Genomic DNA, 18,383 nt, shown 5'->3' with positions numbered 1-18,383 from the left:
AAGACATTTCCCAGATCACGACTCTACCCCCCCCTTCCAACTTTTCCTTGATACACATAGAAATCTTCGAGGATCGCCCGACAAGAAAAAATTATCCAAGATGGTGAGTTTTTGATGTCTTGCCGCCTCTCGTCGTCAATTGCGCTGTTCAGGCTGGCAAATGCAACCTTGGACGGTCGTCAATTCGCGATGGTGGGGGGAGCACCAAAAATCGAAAAATGTTGGCTAACATTTTCTCGTGACAGTCGGACGTAGAAGACAACACCCCCGAGGTCGCCGATGTTGTTGAGGTTTCCGGCGATGCCCCCAAGGGCCAGATGTCCATTCTCGACGCTCTCAAGGGTGTCCTGAAGCTCTCTCTCATGCACGACGGTCTTGCCCGTGGTCTCCGTGAGGCTTCCAAGGCCCTCGATCGCCGACAGGCACACATGTGTGTCTTGAACGAGAACTGCGAGGAGGAGGCCTACAAGAAGCTTGTTGTCGCTCTTTGCAATGAGCACAACATCCCCTTGATTCAGATCCCCGACGGAAAGCAGCTCGGCGAGTGGGCCGGTCTCTGTACGTTTTGCCAACGAGATGATCTATTTCAGTCTGGATGGGTTTACTAACGAATATCTATAGGCGTTCTTGACCGTGAGGGTAACGCCCGCAAGGTTGTCAACTGCTCTTGCGTCGTCGTCAAGGACTGGGGTGAGGAGTCTCAGGAGCGATCTATCCTCCTCAACTACTTCCAGACCGAGCAGTAAGGGCTTCTAAACGGAGTAGGATGTGAAGGGAGAGGATTAGAGGTGCGGACTTGACTTGATTTCGAGACCGCTCGACACGACTTTTCGCTTGTACTCTAGCCACTTCGGTTGGCATCTAAAACGGTTTAGGCCTCGTATCTCACGGCCATATTGCATTTGAGAGGAATAAAAAAAATTGGGCATCAAATTAGATCCTCAACTTGTCTCATGTGTTTTTGTTGTAATTGTCATGCATGTTTAACGTGTCTATGCTCCAACTACTTTCGTCCCTCAACCTGGCATAATGTTAATCTCAGGTCAACCTTTGTCTAAGAAACTGTAGACTTACCATAATTATATGATATCCAAACTCCGTCTTGCACTCTACAAATTTTGGACTGGCCGTTGTGCTGGGCTCAAGAGCAAAAGCCACCTCTTCAAACTTGGGGTCCAAGCTACCCTTGGTCTTCCAACCCAGCGAACCACCTTGTCTGGCCTTGTCTTCTGAGTACTCCCTTGCGACCTCATCGAACTTGACGCCGTCGTTCAACTTTGCTAGAGCCTCCTCCTTCTTGGCGTGTTTCTCGCACTATGCACCCCTCTGTCAGTATTTCAGTTGGTGAGTGCTTGTGTGGAACTCACCAAGATGTGACGGACGTTGATGCTCTGGGCACCTTTGGATTTGCCGCCAGAGTCCTTTGCATCTTTGCCCTTATCTGCCTTGCCCTTGCCTCCCTTATCAGCACCTTTCTTGTCGTTTTTGCCCATGTTGTCTGTGAGGTTGTCATGTAAGAGGAACAAGGAGCAACAGCTGTGGCGGCGGTGGGTTGTATGACATTGGATGCCCCGCCATAGGTGAACCCTTGAAGATTTCCTATTGTGTCGTGACGCAGTACCCCTCCCTCAGTTGAGGCACCCAACCAAGTCATATACATGTGTGTCAAGACTTCCAAACTTGGCAATAATAGAACTGACCATGTCGGTGGTCTCTAATTAAACGTTACCATTAATGCTATGTACTAGTCTTGCAAGCCAATCGATGCAGCCTAGCCATACGTCCCATCATATCATGCTTCTCCTCATATCAATTAAGTCCTGCTTTCTTGAACTGATAACCTAACGAGTTCGGAAGTCATGAGACCTCTGATACTCTTCCCGGTCGACTTTCTCTTGTGCCATTTCTAACTTCTAGTCGAGAAGGGCCTTATTTCCCTTGTGCTTTTTGATCGCCTCGCCCTCATATTTCTCATAGAGCTCCCAGTCGTCCATCTCGGATGGACGGGGTATATGCAAGATATCCTCTATTGGTTTCTGATCCTCAACTCTTTCCAAAGTAAGCATCATATGGTGCCGGTCGCTGACTTCGTTAAACCATTGACTATATCGGCGTATCGTGTACCTAGCGCCCTATTAGCGAGTAGCAGCCGTGGGAAAGGCAAAGAGAACCCACAAACCATCATAACGTATACCGACTTTTGGTGCATAGGGGCTTCTGAGGTGATGGCCTCGCAGGATGCGAAAGGTGGCTCCCACTTGAGATATGAGCGAAACATGTATGTCAGTAATTCTTCCCTGCCTGACATATTTCAGGGTTCCCTCCCCTTCATCAATTTTTTCTTGCCCTGTGAGCAACGGCAATGCGGCAACTCCATATTTGCCCTTGGTAGGTTTCTCGCGAGCACTACCAACAATACCATCCCGATGCGCGCAAGCCAAGTTAAGCCACCAACTAAATCTTAAGCGTGAGTAACTATCAAAAGTTTTAAGTGTTATAGGGGTTCGGGTCTTCTTACTGCCCAGGTTCGATTTCCAGATTACCCTCCAGCTCTGACAAGGTCTTACCTTCTTTGGCTTGCCAACGTTCCTCTGGGTTGTCTGCATTGGGGTTCAGAGTCACATCCCTGAGCCGTCCCGTCTTGGGGAGATCCCGATAGCGGTTTTGCTCCATATTGAAGTAGGGACCTCGAAACCTCTCAACCCATTTCCGTTCTAGGGTCTCTGCTCTTTCAACATCTTTTGAAAATCTAATAGGTACTCTTGGGTGGCGATATTTGGGGTCCATAATATCCGATATAAGCTTGTCAAGGTGCGTGTCGCGTATAGTCTCGAACTCTATTGCGCGGTTGTAATGCTCCTCGTCTCTTAGCAGCGCAGCGAGAAAGCCCATGGCTTCTTCCCACCTGTCCTCGGGACGTCCCTCGTGCAGGCTGCTGCGAATAGTGTCGCACAAGTCAAGAAGCACAGCTGCATCGTAACCAGTTCTAGATGGGAGACGCTGAGGCTCAGGTTGTTTCCCTTTTGAGGATTCAGCAGGCTCATGGCTGGGCTCTTCGTCTACGTGTTGTGAGTAGATCCGCACCATAGAACAGTGTCCAGGTCAGCTCACCTTGGTGGGGAGGCATGAAGTCAGTCGGATCTTCACCTTGACTCCAGCCTTCACGACGCTCACGGCCGTGGCGACGAAGGACAGCAGACAAGGGTGCCTGCAAGCAATGGAATCAGCGTTTTGGAATGGGGAGTCGTTCAATAATATGGCCAAAAATTGCCACAAGATGATGCGAATTGGGCGCAATAAATATTCCATATGAGGTAGTAGTAATTGTTTGTGATCGCCGATATAAAAATGGATATCCGTTCGTCCTTACCTTGTAAATGTCCCGTGTTGAGCCGCTTCTTATTACTGGCATCTTGATTGCGGATTGCTCTTGGGTCAGTCTTCAGTTGCACTTGCGTTATGATGACAGACAGAACAGATGATCTCTCGAAGCTGCGTACGACAGAGTCTTTCCCGACCTTTGTCTTTACGGCTCATGATTGACATGTCAATTGCGGGCCCGATGCAGTCAACCGTAGAAGCGAGGAGTGATTGGAACAGAACTCAAGGAGAATGGAGAATCTGGAACAACAAAAATATCAAAAAGCAGCAAAGAGTGTGTTGATGAATCGACGCTACTCCTCACTCTTCCCCTCGATAATAACTAAGGGAAATTTTAAAAGTGGCCGAAATTTGGAGGAGGGGAGGTTGGATCACGCCTTGTCGTGTGCACAAACGATCCTTGCAGCTAGCAATAGACCAATAACGATCAGCCGAGGAGGTCTTACAGTAAGGTAGGTAGGTATAAGTCACAGTAGCTAGATAAATGCAGAGAGAAAAGGTTAGTTGAACTTGTCATGCGGGCAACTCACCAGCCGTCTATATAGTGCCTCGTACAAGAGAGGGGTTCCTGAGAGGCTGAGGAGACATGGTTTGTTAGTGTGATTGCCCGCTCTTCCAAGACGGCAATCAGGATGCAGTACAAGTAAAAGTCCCTGTCTATTGCCGGGGTGCATCATCCCACCTGAACTGTCTGCCCTGAGCAAGCTCGCCTATGATTTATCAACTCCCAGCATAAATCAATACTATTGTCGCTTATCAGCCTGGTTCATAATGCTCTCGTGTTATAGATATCAACTGCAACACTTTAAGTCTTATCGTTATAATTACTCCATATTCTCTAAAGGAAACCATAGCTACCTTGAGACTACTGCAGTGCACGTCCTTCAGTACGGCTGCGATGCAGTCTGGAAGATTTGACGAGGATAAAAAGAACTTCCATTCGATTAGGTAGTGAAAGTTGTGTCCCTCGAAACTTAGTAGGCGATTGAGGGACAGAATTCTATCTAACATACAAGTTCCGCCCCTCAGAGAGCAAGAAAACTTCTAACCTTAAACTGAGGTATATAAAATAATTAGTCTAAAGGCCTATTAAGTCTATACTAAATTCACTTAAGCCTTTTTGTCGCTTAGGATAGAGGTCTTTAGGTTACTTACCTCCTCTTGCCACGCCATGTTAGCTGATCTTGATCCCAAAAATCAAGATAATGATGATGAAATCAAGCTAACTTAACAGAACCAGGAAGAGTCATGATATCTCTCTGGCACGTGCTTCTGTAACTGCTGTTCTCTCCTAATAGACTTTTCATAGGCTTGATAACCAACCAGATTTCTACAAGATCCTGTCCTCTTCTCGAGTTAAACACATAACTCCGACCGCCTGCCTTTTGAAGCGCCGTACCATATTCTGGTTAGCCAGATAAATTCACCGCCTTCTAATTTCAAACAACGACGAAATACTGCCGGGAAAAAATTACAGATCGCAAAGGTGCCCCACCAGTAGTTTTAACCATCAAGGCGAAATAAACACATCTGTCGCAAGCTTTCGCCAGAATTGATACGCGGCTAGATTCCGGTCGCATTACTTGTAATGGCGGAGCAATCTCATCATACGGCGCGCGGTACTGCCACTTATACACGATCCATTGGAATTAGCCAGCGCGTGACACCACTCGCGACACCATGGACTGGTGAAATGCGTACAAGGTCAACACTGAAATCATGGTCATGTCAGCAATTAAGAGACTAACGCAATACAGATTCTCGGACTTTCAAGTCAATGAGATCAAAGAAGACGGTACAGTTCTACACCTACAACAAGTCGGGCTTGCAGATGAAGAAGCACCAGTAAGCAAAAACGGGCTCTATGACTTTCCTAGCGCACCCACTAACTTTTCGCAGGTAATTGGGGTGAAGAAAGAGTCCAACGGCGAGTCTACCGCCCAGGAACCAAAAACAGAGGAGCCTGCGAAAGATGTCATGAAGCAACCATCCAGCGAGACCGCTACTGAAACCAAGTCCGCACCTCAACCTGAGGCGGTCAACGAAGTCTCGCCCGAGGATGCCACCATTCTTGAAGGTCTGACCGATCAGCGATTCGCTCAGGAGCTCATTGGAGTTTATCAATCTGGTCACGGCACCGACCACGAGAAGAAGAAGTCTGTTACATCGGAGCCCATGGACGACAGGGCAAAGCGTGGTCAAGTTCACCAAGAGATTCGCCGCATCTTCAAGTCTCGGATAGATACCAACACAACTGACGAAGGTGCTATTGTCGCAACTCTCATCCCGCCACGAAAAGCCAACAGCAAGAAGCGCGGCCGTGGGGGTCGCGGTGGTGGCCGTGACGAAAAGCCTGCTGGTGAATACCTGCATTTTACTCTGTTCAAGGAGAACCGCGACACCATGGACGCCGTGAACCAGATCGCTCGGTTCCTCAAGGTCAAGCCCCAGGTCATCGGATACGCCGGTACCAAAGACCGCAGAGCTTCTACAGTGCAACGATGCTCGGTGCGATACATGCGACCACGAAACCTCGCTGGTATCAATGGGAGGATTTGGGGTGTTTCCACGGGAGATTACGACTATAAGGACAAGCCAATTTATCTCGGGCAGCTTCTTGGCAATGAATTCGTTATTGCGATCAAGAGTTGCCAAATAGTTGGCGAGTCAAACGACACGCCCATTGCCCAGCGGGTAGAAATGTTGAAGAAGAATGTTGATTCAGCTCTGAATCATATGAATGAACACGGCTGGATCAACTATTTCGGCCACCAGCGCTTCGGAACCCACGAAGTTGGCACACACCAGGTTGGGCAACTCATCCTCGGTGACAAGTACGAGGAGGCAGTCAAGTCACTACTCCATTACGATGACAAGATCGCGCAGAAGGCTGAAAGAGGCGAGATCCCTGACGAACCCTCCAAGAGAGACGAGTATCTGCGAAACCAGGCCTGCATGCTCTTCCTTACAGACAAAGATGTCGATCGAGCTATCAAGCTCATGCCTCGTCGATTCTCTGCCGAGAATAGCATCTTCAGACACCTAAACCGGCAGGGCGCCCAGTCTCGACGTGATTTCATTGGTTCTCTGGTTCACATTACTCGTGGCTTGCGCTCCATGTATCTTCATGCCTATCAGTCCTACATCTGGAACCACGCCGCCAGTCGCCGCTGGGAGCTTCACGGCGAGAAAGTGATTGCTGGCGATCTCATTATCGCACCGACGGAGAGCACGCCTCTTGTCAGCGGCCAAGACCAAGACGGTGATGACATTATCAACCCTGTTGAAGGTGACGAAGATGCTCCCGTTCGCGCTCGTCCCCTTACCGCTGAAGAAGCCGCCAGTGGTACCTATACCATATTCGATATTGTGCTGCCAACACCAGGCTACGACGTCGTTTATCCTGAGAACGATATTGGAGAATTCTACAAGGATTTTATGGGCCGCGACGAGAATGGTAACCTTGACCCCTACAAAATGCGCCGCATGCGCCGCGAGTTTAGTCTGCCCGGCCGGTACCGCAAAATCATGAACCGATTCCTCGCTACGCCCTCCGTTGAGGTCCGTGCCTACTCGGATGATGCAGAGCAAATGCACCCAACTGACTTGGACAACATCAAAGCTTCGAAGGGCCCTAGCAGGAAGCGCTCTCGTGAGGACGCCGACTCCGACTCGACAGCCAAGAAAACGAAGGTTGAGAATGGTACGTCCACTTCTGCAGAAGTTGAGATGGCAGATGTCCAAGCAGAGGCAGCAAATGAGGTCTCTGCCCCTGACGCTTCTTCTGAGGAGCAGGAGCCTACAAAGGTTGCGGTGGTAGTTAAGTTTCAGCTTGGACGCAGTGCATACGCAACTATTGCGTTACGTGAGCTCATGGGCGACCCCCCCGAAGATACCGAGACCGTTGGAAGGGACACTTAGAGTGCAGATGTTGGACCTAGAACTATAAAATGCAGAGGATAATCAGGAATTTGATACCCATCTACTGAAGGAGGGGATGCAATAAAAATGAGGCGCTTGGGTGCCAGATACGACATCTATCTATTCCAGAGCTCGCTATATTCTGTCAGCCCTCGGCTTGATTGCTGGGACAATCGCACCAATCCTCAAACCACACACTGCTACTGAGGACTAGGTAATCCCACAAGAGGGTCTTCTGATGCGACCTACTGCAGGCTTGTCGGGTTGTTGTCCGCTGTCATTCTTGAGCCTATCACTTTGACCATAAAACATCAGTGATGTATGTATTAATGAGAGATGCTCACAACCAAGGCCCAGCCGTGTTCACGTCACTATGGGCGCAGTGGAAATGACTGACGAGAAACATGGCCTTTTCTGGTTCGTCCATGGCATTGTGTAAAGCGTTCATGCTGCATGGCCATTTCTTCGATTTGCTTCTTCCAAGCCCTGCTACACCAATTTGTCTGCTTTTGCGAGAACTTCTACCGTCCTGATCTCCTTCCATTCTTTGACATTCTGTGCTATTTGAGTGCTTTAGCATTCTGCTGCTCCGAAGCTTGAGCTTGTTGTGTATCTTGCTAAGAGTCCTTAGGTTGTTCATCCCAACCCCAGACAAAAGAGAGATATTTCACCATGTTGACACGCTTGGAGCGCATTTCAACCATCCATGGGTGCTCCATCATCTTCCAAGGACTGGCTCGTCTGTTAGGTTGTTTTTCCAAACTTGGAAAATATTAGCACATGCTCCTGAAGGGTGGGGGTTATGAGACTTACCAGCACTCGATGAAATATTTGAAGTTGTCACTCCAATACACGTCCATTTCAGGTTCGTCCTTCAGTTTGGGCACGTTCTGCCTTACGATGTATGTGAGTAAATCTATGAGACCAGCCCGCGGTTGCATTTCTGTGCCGTCTGCTGGGAATGGGAAACGATGCTGCGCCACCTCGAGAAGGGTAACTCCTGTTGACCAAACATCCGATGTAATAGTATAGGACTGGCCGGTGATACGTTCAGGTGCCATATAATAACTGGTGCCGATGAAAGTATTGGCCTCTCCCTTAGTACCAAAGTCGCCAGAGACACCGAAATCGCAAAGCTTCACGGCACCATCTCGGCAGAGTAGGATATTCGAAGGCTTGATGTCTCGGTGAATGATTCGTCGAGTATGCAGGTACGTGAGGCCGCCCAAAACACCCTCAGCGATCTTTCCTAAAACCTTCTCTCCTGTTCTGCCCCCCAAACGTTTGACCTCCTTATAAATGCTATCAAGCGAGCCACCTTCACAAAACTCCATTGCGATGGAGATTGTGGCCGTAGCTGGATCGACAAAGGCTCCATAGTACTTGCATATGTGGTCTGAAGCGCACTCCTTGTTGAATCCTAGCTCTCTGAGGATCTGCTTCTTGACATCAGGGTCCGGATTCGTAGTGATGACCTTAAAACGTCAGTAACTAAACTCTTACTTGTAATCGTAATAACTCACCTTGAGGGCAAAAACAGTGTTACCACCCTTGAGCTTGCATCTTGTGACGGCACCACCAGCACCTTCACCAAGATTTCCAATCTCAACAATTCTTTTCTCCAAACTTGCGATTCTCCAGCCCTCTTCGTCAAGTTCATCAACGTCGAGAGTCCTGGCCTTCTCAAGACTTAGTTTGTCGAATGCCTCCAAGCCTTGAAGACTTCCATCACGCTCCATGGATACCCCACCCTCGCTTCTCTCGGAGTACATAGATCCCACAGCAGATACCGGATCCGGAGTACCTTGAGGTCTTGATACACCAATACCATACTGTGAAGCAAAAGACAAAGCTGAATATTGAGATCCTGCAGAGGTGGGATTGCTTGCCCGTCCATCTAGAGGGCCGAAACTGCCAGACCTTGAGTGAGCCGCGCTACTTTCACTACCACCACCTGCTGATGGTTGGGTTGCGCATTGGGATCGTGGTAATTGTTCATGGGGAGTGACTTGACTACCCATAGGGGTTGCTAGGTGCAATGTCGGCAGAGGAGGCCTTGAAGGGGCAGCCGCGGCTGCTCCTTGATTGCCTACGGCTTTGGCATTGGGTGATGGCGGGATAGCGAGGCCAAGCCTAGGTGTACGAGCTCCACCACTTCTGGCGCCAGGAATGGCGGGTCGGAGGAGAGGAACGGGAGAGGGACCCGAGTTGTGTGTTGGTAGAGAAATTGGAGTAGGAGCGGCAGGCTGTTGCTATAATTCGTGAGTTAAATATTCAAGGCAGGGGAAAGCATTAAGGAGAGCGTACGGGTAGAGGAGTTGAATCAGAACTCTGAGGCTGTTGGTCGGCCATATTCGTTCGGTGTTGCGCTGGTGACACAGCTTCCAACAGCGTATACGCAAAAATGAGGTCTTGTTCGGGATCAGATGGAAAGTAGTTCCTTTGTCATGAAAAGAAGTCTCTTTCAGGGAAGGTTGTATCAAATAAAGACGATCGAGATAGTCGAATGCGAGGAGTAAGCGTCGTCGAGCGGCCAGCGTCGTCGTAAGTATGAACACGGATATACAGATGTAACTAAATCAACGTCGAGTGTTTGATAAGAGTAGCAATAGCGAGCGTTGGAAATCGGTTAAGCCAGTTGCTTAGTTGAGAGTAAAATACGAATGTCGTCAAAGAACCAAGCGAGGCAGCCGTAGAGTAAGAACAGCCCACGCAAAAGAGCGGGGAAAGTACGGTTGGTGGCGTTTAGATGTATCGGTAGACTTCGTAGATATATTGGATGTTGTTATACCCAAGAAAACGTCGCAAAACAGGATCTAGGATGACAAAAAAATCAAAAAGGCGTGGCAACGAACGACACGTCGTCGAGTAAATCCGAAACGGCAGGAGGAAAAGATGAGAAAGGACGTGAGATCATATGGGAGGGCGAGAACTAGAGAAAAGAGGACGTGTAAGCTGGGAATGGCGTCCACCATAGGTGGTGCATTGATTGGATCGGGTCTGGTGGGCGGGCTTGTGACTGTGACTGCCACTGAGACTAGGAAGGGCGGGGCGCTTGGGCACCTGTGACCCCTGGAGCTCAGTGGAAGAAGCTTGTCCCTGAGGTGAGCTCTTTGTTTGTGGCGCGGGGGCGTTGAGCGATTGGGGACGGGGAAGCTTGAGCTGGACCCAGCCCTGGAAGGCGAGCTTTCCAGGTATTGGTGGTTTTGGGTAATGTCTCAGATTCTCGCCAAACTCATCTGAAGTGGTTTAGTTTAGGTGCTTGCTCAAAACAACACGCGCTTGATTACTTCTTATGGGCTTTGGACAACCACGACGTAGACAGTAACTAGGTATGTTGGGAAAGGGATGGTCAATTGCAAGCCAAGCCAGCCAGCCAATATAAAAACCAAGGGTTACCATTAGTTCAGCCAGTGGGATGAACGGTGGGATGAATCTATCTCTTGTTGGTGTCATTCGGCTCTTTCTTCTTTTATCCGCGGTTTATTGCGCCGCGTTTTTGTATACACCTATCATGAAATAATGGAAATTAATATTGGACACGGACGTGTGAGAGACAATGGATCCGAGCACAAGAAGCCATAAACTCGAGGTCAAGTTTGTAGCTGGGTTGCACACACATCGTCATTCTCGTCGTCACACTCTGCAGTATTTCAGGTTTTTTGCTATGGCCCCCAACCCGTCGGTGTACAAACTGTAGTGCAGTTTGACTTGGTCTCATACATATTCCGATGAGCCGAGTTAACCTCCACATCCTCGTTTCGAACTTCAAAGTCAGGCTACGGCACTACATGGCATCAAACCTAGTGGAGCTGCTATTCGCAATCATGGATCATATGCATCAGAAGCGCTTGTCCCCCATCAACGTGGCCCAACCGCAATTCAAAGCTAGGAACGAGGCGATCCTTCAACCCCTCGGTCAGCATCCAATTCGCAAAGATTTCACAGGCAACATGCAAAGTTGCTGTCGTAAGACAAAACATACTGATCCTTACGTGACAAGTCAAAATGCCACCCTGGGCGGCCCCTGAGCTAGACATTTAGAATAATACCAGGACCCCAGAGGTGTTCATGAATCGATTGACAATCAAAACAAAATATTTACAAACCCAATCAGATGGCGAAACACAATAACTGTCACATCACCTAGCTACGTCGCAGCTGAACACATCCTAGACATGTCTCCCCATTCGTTAAAGAGACCCTGTTGCATATGATGGGCGATCTTACACATTTACGAGGCAAAACAGGCGCCCGACTGTCGGCTTCAAACACGTCTTCTATTGAACATTATCCGCATGATAAATATGACCATAGTTGGTACATAATCCAAGATAAAAACAATGAAAGCAATCATCAATCTATTCGTTATGTATCTTGTGTATGTACATAGTAGGGATCGTTAGCACTCGATAGCGCTTTTTAGTGGCATGTCCCATTGCTGTAAGCGCGCGTTTAGGTAGGTTGATTCTGCATGTGGCGCCGAGAGTGGATCAAGGGTCCCATCCCGCGATTTTGCGACGCCCGTCACCGCCAAAAATTTCCAGGTCCAGTCAGATCCAACTTTGCATAGCCTAGAAGGTTGGTCTTTGAATGGATTTAATTGACTCCTGCAATTATAAAACCCGAATCATGGTGCCGCCTACCGATCCCGAACATGCGTCTGCTGCGTCAGACGAAGAATTCTTGTCTGGTGCCGCTTTATCCTCTGACGAGTCTGACTACCTCGATAGCGCCACATCTCGAAAACGCCGCAGGACAGCAGAAGTGCCCCAGACGGGAGGTGACAAGGTCGAAGACGAGGATGAGGAAGACGATGAGATGAAGAGAGTTCTCTCTACAATCAAGGTCCCATCTCGAATTAAGCGAGCTGCTCAAGTTGACCAGAAGGAGGCTCAGACCAAGCCTTTGATCACACCCAAGAACTCGATTCAAGCTCCTACCGACCCAAACACCACCTTTTCTTCCCTCAACGTGCGGCCATGGCTAGTACAATCACTAGCAAATATGGCTATCAAACGGCCGACGGGGATTCAAAAGGGCTGTATTCCCGAGATCTTGAAAGGCAGGGATTGTATCGGTGGTAGTCGAACAGGTTCCGGTAAAACAGTAGCGTTCGCTGTGCCTATCCTGCAGAAATGGTCAGAGGATCCTACTGCCATCTTTGCTATTGTCTTAACACCAACAAGAGAATTGGCGCTGCAGATTTTTGAGCAGTTCAAGGCCATCTCTTCTCCTCAGAGCCTCAAGGCGATCTTGGTGACAGGAGGCTCAGATATGCGCACACAGGCCATTGAGATCGGAAAGCGACCACATGTGATAATCGCAACTCCTGGTCGTCTGGCGGATCATATTCGAACTTCCGGAGAAGACACCATTTGTGGATTGAGGAGAGTTCGATACGTGGTTCTTGATGAAGCTGATCGCCTTCTCAACGCCACTGGACCCGGCAGTATGCTTCCTGACGTGGAAGAATGCCTTTCTGTTCTCCCCCCAGCTACCGAGAGACAGACGCTTCTATTTACTGCAACTATTACCCCAGAGGTTCGAGCTCTGAAGGACATGCCAATCAAGCCTGGAAAGCAGCCAGTATTTGTGTGCGAGGTTGACACACAGACATTGGCTATTCCTACGACGCTGAAACAGATGTATATCAAGGTACCCGTCACTCACAAGGAGCACTATCTCCATGTATTTTTGCTCACCGAAGCCAATGTCGACAAAACCGTTATCCTATTCTGCAACCGAACCTCGACCGCCGACTACCTTCACCATCTTCTTCGAATGCTTGATCATCGAGTTACTTCTCTGCACTCTAAACTTCCCCAAAGACAGCGAATCGACAACTTGGCTCGTTTCCGTGCTTCAGCGGCCCGTATTCTTGTAGCAACCGACGTTGCCGCTCGTGGTTTGGATATTCCTGAAGTCAGCCTAGTTATCAACTACGATCTCCCACGCGATCCTGATGACTACATCCATCGAGTTGGTCGTACAGCCCGTGCGGGTCGCAAAGGTGAGGCGGTCAGCTTTGTGGGTCAGCGTGACGTGGAACTGGCCCTTACAATCGAGAAGCGTGTCGGCCGTGATATGGAATCCTGGGAGGAAGAGGGCGTCAATCTCGAGACTCGCGTGGTTCGCGATGCCCTCAAGATCGTGTCAGAGAAGAAGCGCGAGGCTTTATTGGAGGTAGAGGAAGGGAGGGAAGTCGGTGGCAAACGAAAGCGCACGAAGCAAAAGTTGCGAGTGGAATAAACCATCGGGATCTCTGGATCAAATGGATAGACAAAAGCGCATTTTTAATATTGATTCCAAGAAGCTAATGATCTATCTCATGTAGACGTTTGCGCGACACACAGAGCTCCATCGATCTGCACATGCTTAAAAGCCATGCCAAAACGCAACCAGGTATCACATGTCAACTTTTTGAATAGAAATTACGATCAAGGTCTTTGGTGCACAGTTGATACAAGCAAAAAGAGCAAAAAAGGTAAATTGGTGCCCCCAGCGAGGATTGAACTCGCGACCTCAGCATACCTCCATGAAGTCTTGGACATATAAGAGCTGCGTGATAAACCACTACACCATGGGGGCTCACGGCCGACGGTGGAAATTTTCAGTATATAAGGCTCCTCGTGGGTCTGACCATGAAAGTGAGCACCAACTTTCTCATTATTGATGGGCTAGATCCCGCGAGATAAGTAGGCGTTGTAATTGTAATATACTCTTGAACATTGAATTGCTTTTTAATAGCATTATATATATATAAGTACTATCTACTCACTTTATTAAGAGCTATTTTCTAAGCTTCTTATAATCACTAATTAAGTATAATACAAGACCAAGTATTGCTATTTTCAATGCTGTTTCCTTTTAGTGATAAGCATTATTATGTACAATGTCTTCTTTTGTACTTCAATAGAGGTCTATAAGATCTTTATTAACTTCCAAGAGTTGGGGTATTTATAAATCTTTAATTTCTACTTAGACATCACAACTTGTTGGGCACTCATAAGTTAAACCAATTCTCTGAGGATTTTCAACAGTAATAAATATTAAAAAAGGGTGTTTGAGATAAATTAATCCTGGTTACAGGGTGTTTACTTGTGCTTCGGTGTCATTTTTAACTTTAAAGTTTTGTTAACTACATGTGACTGGACCTAGCAGTTATGTCTTCAACATAGTGTTAAAGGATAACAGAATGGAGTTCTCGACTTCCAGATATGATGGTTTTTCAGTGCTATCTATACATTCATGAAAGATCACTTGTACTTTCCGGAAAACATCCTTGTCAATACGAAGCCTTCATCTTTTGTCACTTGTAGTCCTGCTTTACATCGGCGGTAAGTTTAAACAGGGTGGTGCCGTGTCTCTCATTGAGTTGTCTCGGAGGCATATAATACGTAATTTACATGCGCGCATATCCAATAAGGCTGACTTGTACCAAAGTCTTGAGTAGATACCTAACCTTTGTAGACACACAGTGATATCTAGCACAAGTGAGAGCGCAGTGGTTCAATCATCAATGTTCAATGGGTGGATATGAAGTCGTCTATTTGATGTTATTACACGGTCCGTGAGTAGGCGGTTATCGGCGTCCTTACCCTCTGGTTCTCAAGGCCAATGGACGAACCCGATTCCGTTCAAAAAGAAACTTGGAACTCATTGCCGGAAGGAATCTCTAAGCTTGTGCTGTCAAGCATTTGCGCCCGTTACGAGATGATGATAAATACCACCCACAGCCATTTATGTTGAGCTTGTGATGATTCTTAACCAAGCAGAGTAAAATCAGCTGCTTCTCACCTCAACCAATAATCAGGTCGATCTCTGCCGTAGGTGCCGTCATACCCATCTCAGCGTACGAAAGCTCTGGAAACGGTTGTGTTTACAATATGCGCCGATATCGCGCTGGTCATTGCTGATAATTCCGACCTTGCCGTTTTATCCTCAGCCACGAATGTGTTTGTCTAAGACTCTGCGCTCACTTTCCAACTCGAATTGGACTCACTGAAGAGTTTACAAAAATGATAATTGACATTGAGCTACTTCCCTGCGTCACTGATATCGATCTGAACTTGAGTTCAGTGGTAACTAGACTGGACTTGACGATCGGGAATTTTCGTCGATCAATACATACCCTGGAGTGACGTAGATTGAGACGAGCCAAGCCAGATGGCAAAGTCCTCGAATTGCCTTCCCGATTGCTTCGCTGCCGGGCGAACTATGGGATCGATAGTTAATCTCTTCCGGGTAAGGGATACGACAGCGCTAGATCGCGTGGTATTGTCATCATATTTGTCGTTGACGACGTAACTCGTGGCGTTGTGCCTGAGCCCGACGTGGTTGGCTTTGTAAATTATCAATCTTGGCGGACATGCTCAACTCGATTCGAGTATCAACGTCATCGAATTAAAAGTTAACGTTAAAGGTGAGTTTGGAACCATTAATAACAATATTTTCCTGGAATAAGCCATAAGACGCCATAAATCAAGACATCAAAAACGTCAAGCAAATCGGAAATTGCGGGTTTATCCAAAACTGCGACAGTGGACGGATCCTTCGGGGCTAGGATATAAATACCAGCGTCAGGGTTTTGCTACTGTTGATAAAGAATTGAGGATGGAAATCATGCCTACCGCCTACCTAGTCTGTTTCCCCACGTTCTCGGCAGATCGGCCACTATGAAATCCGTGAGCTGCGCAAAGATTGTCGTGAGTATCCTCCCGCTGATCAGATCTGACTGGGTGTGCAAGTCGGCTCGGCATGTTTCGAGTACCCGAAAGCGAAAATTGTCCGTCAGAAAGTCAGTCACAAGGACAGAAAACCTACTATAGCGGGCATACCCTCGCAAGAGCATGTTTTCAAGATACCTCCCTAGGTAAGTTGAAATAGGCTCGCAATTCAGACCAACGAAGGGAAGGGAAGTAAATGGAACTTACATCGTATTTTGTAGAAGCTTCTCACTCAGCAAAAAATTATATCAATACTCAGATTAGGAATCAGTCTCGCGAGGTTTGCGGGCCTGATACATACACACCCTGATCAACTTCGGCCGAGAAGAAGACAAGGGAATTGACTGACAAAGCAGATTAGGGGACCATCCGCTTAATGAGCCAAATTCGGCATGGGCCTCTCGAAAGTTTCCACGCTAACGCAGATGTCCCTGGGTCTAAAGCCTGAGCCTCAGACGGGCGCTGGCTGGCGGGCTTCTTTGAGGGTGAAGTCGTGACTCTCACCAATCTCCGCCTTTCGAAGCTGTGACGCTGACTGTGCTGTGGACAACCTTAACCAGACCAGCGGTCAATGGTCCGCACACGACCGACGAGTTCTCACCAATTATGGTCCTCTGCGTGAGGCACAGTCTGCGCCTTGTGTTATTCACGGCTACTGTTGCGGATGTGTCATATTGACATGGAAATACGCGGAATTTAGTCGGTGTTAAACCCCTTTGAGTATGAGTTACGATGCATCTGTTCTGAGGCTTGATGAGTCAAATGATATCAAACCATACAAACTAGGATCCATGCAGAAGAAGATGCATCGAATATCGGTCGAAGCCGAGTTGACGTATTGAGCTCTTTTCTCAACGTGCATCACATCCATGGCTGGAACTTCCAGTGGAACATGAATCGAAGGAACCTGCATCCAATGAACATCCCAAGGAGTTGTCCGACACCAACAGAGACCCATTCTTGAAATTCTCGATGTGAGTACCGCCGAGCTGGCTATTATTGATTAGCGAGGCACCGTACGACCCATCGTGGAGCCTCTCTCGGCGATGGAAGCGAAAAAGAACGAAAAATGTTTCCAGAAAAGCGGAGTTTGGAAAATCTGTGACTCTTGTCAATCCCGTCGTTAGATCGCCTAGCGGACAGTCATGGACGGTTAGTGGTCGGCGACCTCGGGATTCAGGATAGACCGGCCTAGTCCGGCAATAACATGGCTTCTTGTAAGTCGGCATCATCTTGGACCGATTAAGAGGCCGTCTAAGGCTAGCCGTGTAGCCGGGTCGACAGTGTTGGAACGCGAAAAGAGGGAATTACAGCTTGTTGTATCGAGTGAAGGGACTGTCTTTACGGATATTCGGATTAGATGTAAGAAATTTGCTCACTTCTTCACATGAGCATACGCACCACAAGGATGAGAGCTAGTACATGGAACATGATATCGTTCGGCTGAGAAATACCTGGTAAGAGAAAGAGTTGCCTAATTTTTAAAAATAGGCAATCATATTACACCAATACACTAGCATTACAATATATTGGTACCAGTTTAGGTCTTTAAACGACGAAAGGTAGTAAATGCCTATGAAGTGACCGACGTTGTATAGAGATTTGGATTACGTGAAATGCAAGCTCGTTATCGCTATCGTTAATGAACATAACGGTGGTGATTGACATGTCCGTTGGCTATCATTGGTTCGTATACGTAATTCGGTCTTTCACAACAAAGCCGACATCCATGCATCCATGGATGGATTTGATGGCGGCCGACTGAGCTCAGCCCTACGATTGATTACAGCGATGCGTGGACAAGGACGTACTCCCCGCGGACTGCGCCGGGGCTTGGGTACAGTGAGCACTGTGGGTTGTTACTGGACAACACCCAACCATGGTATAAACTCTCGCTTTCGCTTACGTTTGCTGTCTGGAACAAGTTTCCCCTTTCGCAGCATGGCCTATGATTTCTTGGCTGCTGACGACAAGCACATGAGGCGGAGTTATGCCTCAGGGTACACGATGCGAAGCGGAATACGCAATCTGGACTGATCAATCGGCCGCTATGTGAAACTCGCCAACACTCGAGTGAAGCATAATCAAACAGTCATGACGAATTTGGTTTTGGCGAGTCGTCGATTCATAAGCATTGAACTGGGCCTAGCGTGCGTTTTCGTGTAGGGGGCCTCAGCAATTGCCTAGTAGTGAAGACAGGTAGCTTTCGTGAACCTCTATGGGGGACCAGAAACTATGGAGGTCATCCTCCCTATCATCGTGACGGGAGCTCAACTCTAAGATGGAGCGCACGGGATGCAATAGGTTGTCTTGGATCTGGTCTTGATGGATGCATGGAGATAATACAAAATT

The 18,383-nt window shown here is 48.0% G+C and overlaps 6 protein-coding genes and 1 non-coding gene across 7 annotated transcripts; 3 read left to right on the top strand and 4 right to left on the bottom strand.

Moving 5' to 3' along the window:
- Positions 1-100: 100 nt before the first annotated feature.
- On the top strand, positions 101-746 carry BKA55DRAFT_534178 (50S ribosomal protein L30e-like protein; the record flags this gene model as incomplete). The annotated part of the gene is made up of 3 exons (XM_046189567.1): positions 101-103; positions 246-558; positions 622-746. 3 exons carry the CDS (start codon positions 101-103, stop codon positions 744-746), a joined length of 441 nt encoding a protein of 146 aa, XP_046055213.1.
- Positions 747-805: 59 nt separating this feature from the next.
- On the bottom strand, positions 806-1,853 carry BKA55DRAFT_178352 (uncharacterized protein). Its single transcript, XM_046185032.1, has 3 exons — positions 1,368-1,853; positions 1,075-1,314; positions 806-1,021 (listed from the first exon to the last, which is right to left on the bottom strand). The coding sequence occupies exons 1-3, from the start codon at positions 1,491-1,493 to the stop codon at positions 1,004-1,006; spliced, it is 384 nt and encodes a 127-aa protein (XP_046055212.1). The 5' UTR covers positions 1,494-1,853; the 3' UTR covers positions 806-1,003.
- Positions 1,854-1,913: 60 nt separating this feature from the next.
- Positions 1,914-3,412, bottom strand: BKA55DRAFT_589806 (uncharacterized protein; the record flags this gene model as incomplete). The annotated part of the gene is made up of 5 exons (XM_046195000.1): positions 1,914-2,103; positions 2,176-2,454; positions 2,519-3,059; positions 3,112-3,208; positions 3,371-3,412. The coding sequence occupies 5 exons, from the start codon at positions 3,410-3,412 to the stop codon at positions 1,914-1,916; spliced, it is 1,149 nt and encodes a 382-aa protein (XP_046055211.1).
- Positions 3,413-4,969: 1,557 nt separating this feature from the next.
- On the top strand, positions 4,970-7,302 carry BKA55DRAFT_499753 (pseudouridine synthase; the record flags this gene model as incomplete). The annotated part of the gene is made up of 3 exons (XM_046186681.1): positions 4,970-5,085; positions 5,139-5,226; positions 5,281-7,302. The coding sequence occupies 3 exons, from the start codon at positions 4,970-4,972 to the stop codon at positions 7,300-7,302; spliced, it is 2,226 nt and encodes a 741-aa protein (XP_046055210.1).
- Positions 7,303-7,919: 617 nt separating this feature from the next.
- On the bottom strand, positions 7,920-9,654 carry BKA55DRAFT_684658 (kinase-like domain-containing protein; the record flags this gene model as incomplete). Its single annotated transcript, XM_046198672.1, has 4 exons — positions 7,920-8,064; positions 8,116-8,777; positions 8,826-9,554; positions 9,610-9,654. 4 exons carry the CDS (start codon positions 9,652-9,654, stop codon positions 7,920-7,922), a joined length of 1,581 nt encoding a protein of 526 aa, XP_046055209.1.
- A 2,280-nt stretch (positions 9,655-11,934) lies between these two features.
- BKA55DRAFT_500597 (P-loop containing nucleoside triphosphate hydrolase protein) lies at positions 11,935-13,554 on the top strand (the record flags this gene model as incomplete). Its single annotated transcript, XM_046186761.1, has 1 exon — positions 11,935-13,554. The coding sequence occupies one exon, from the start codon at positions 11,935-11,937 to the stop codon at positions 13,552-13,554; it is 1,620 nt and encodes a 539-aa protein (XP_046055208.1).
- Positions 13,555-13,798: 244 nt separating this feature from the next.
- BKA55DRAFT_t38 lies at positions 13,799-13,893 on the bottom strand. Its single transcript has one exon. It is a non-coding gene; the product is annotated as a tRNA-Ile (tRNA).
- Positions 13,894-18,383: the final 4,490 nt, after the last annotated feature.

This window comes from Fusarium redolens, assembly GCF_020744475.1.
Source record: "Fusarium redolens strain MPI-CAGE-AT-0023 chromosome Unknown BKA55scaffold_2, whole genome shotgun sequence".
Taxonomy (NCBI): domain Eukaryota; kingdom Fungi; phylum Ascomycota; class Sordariomycetes; order Hypocreales; family Nectriaceae; genus Fusarium; species Fusarium redolens.
This window is presented reverse-complemented; position numbering and strand designations above follow the sequence as displayed.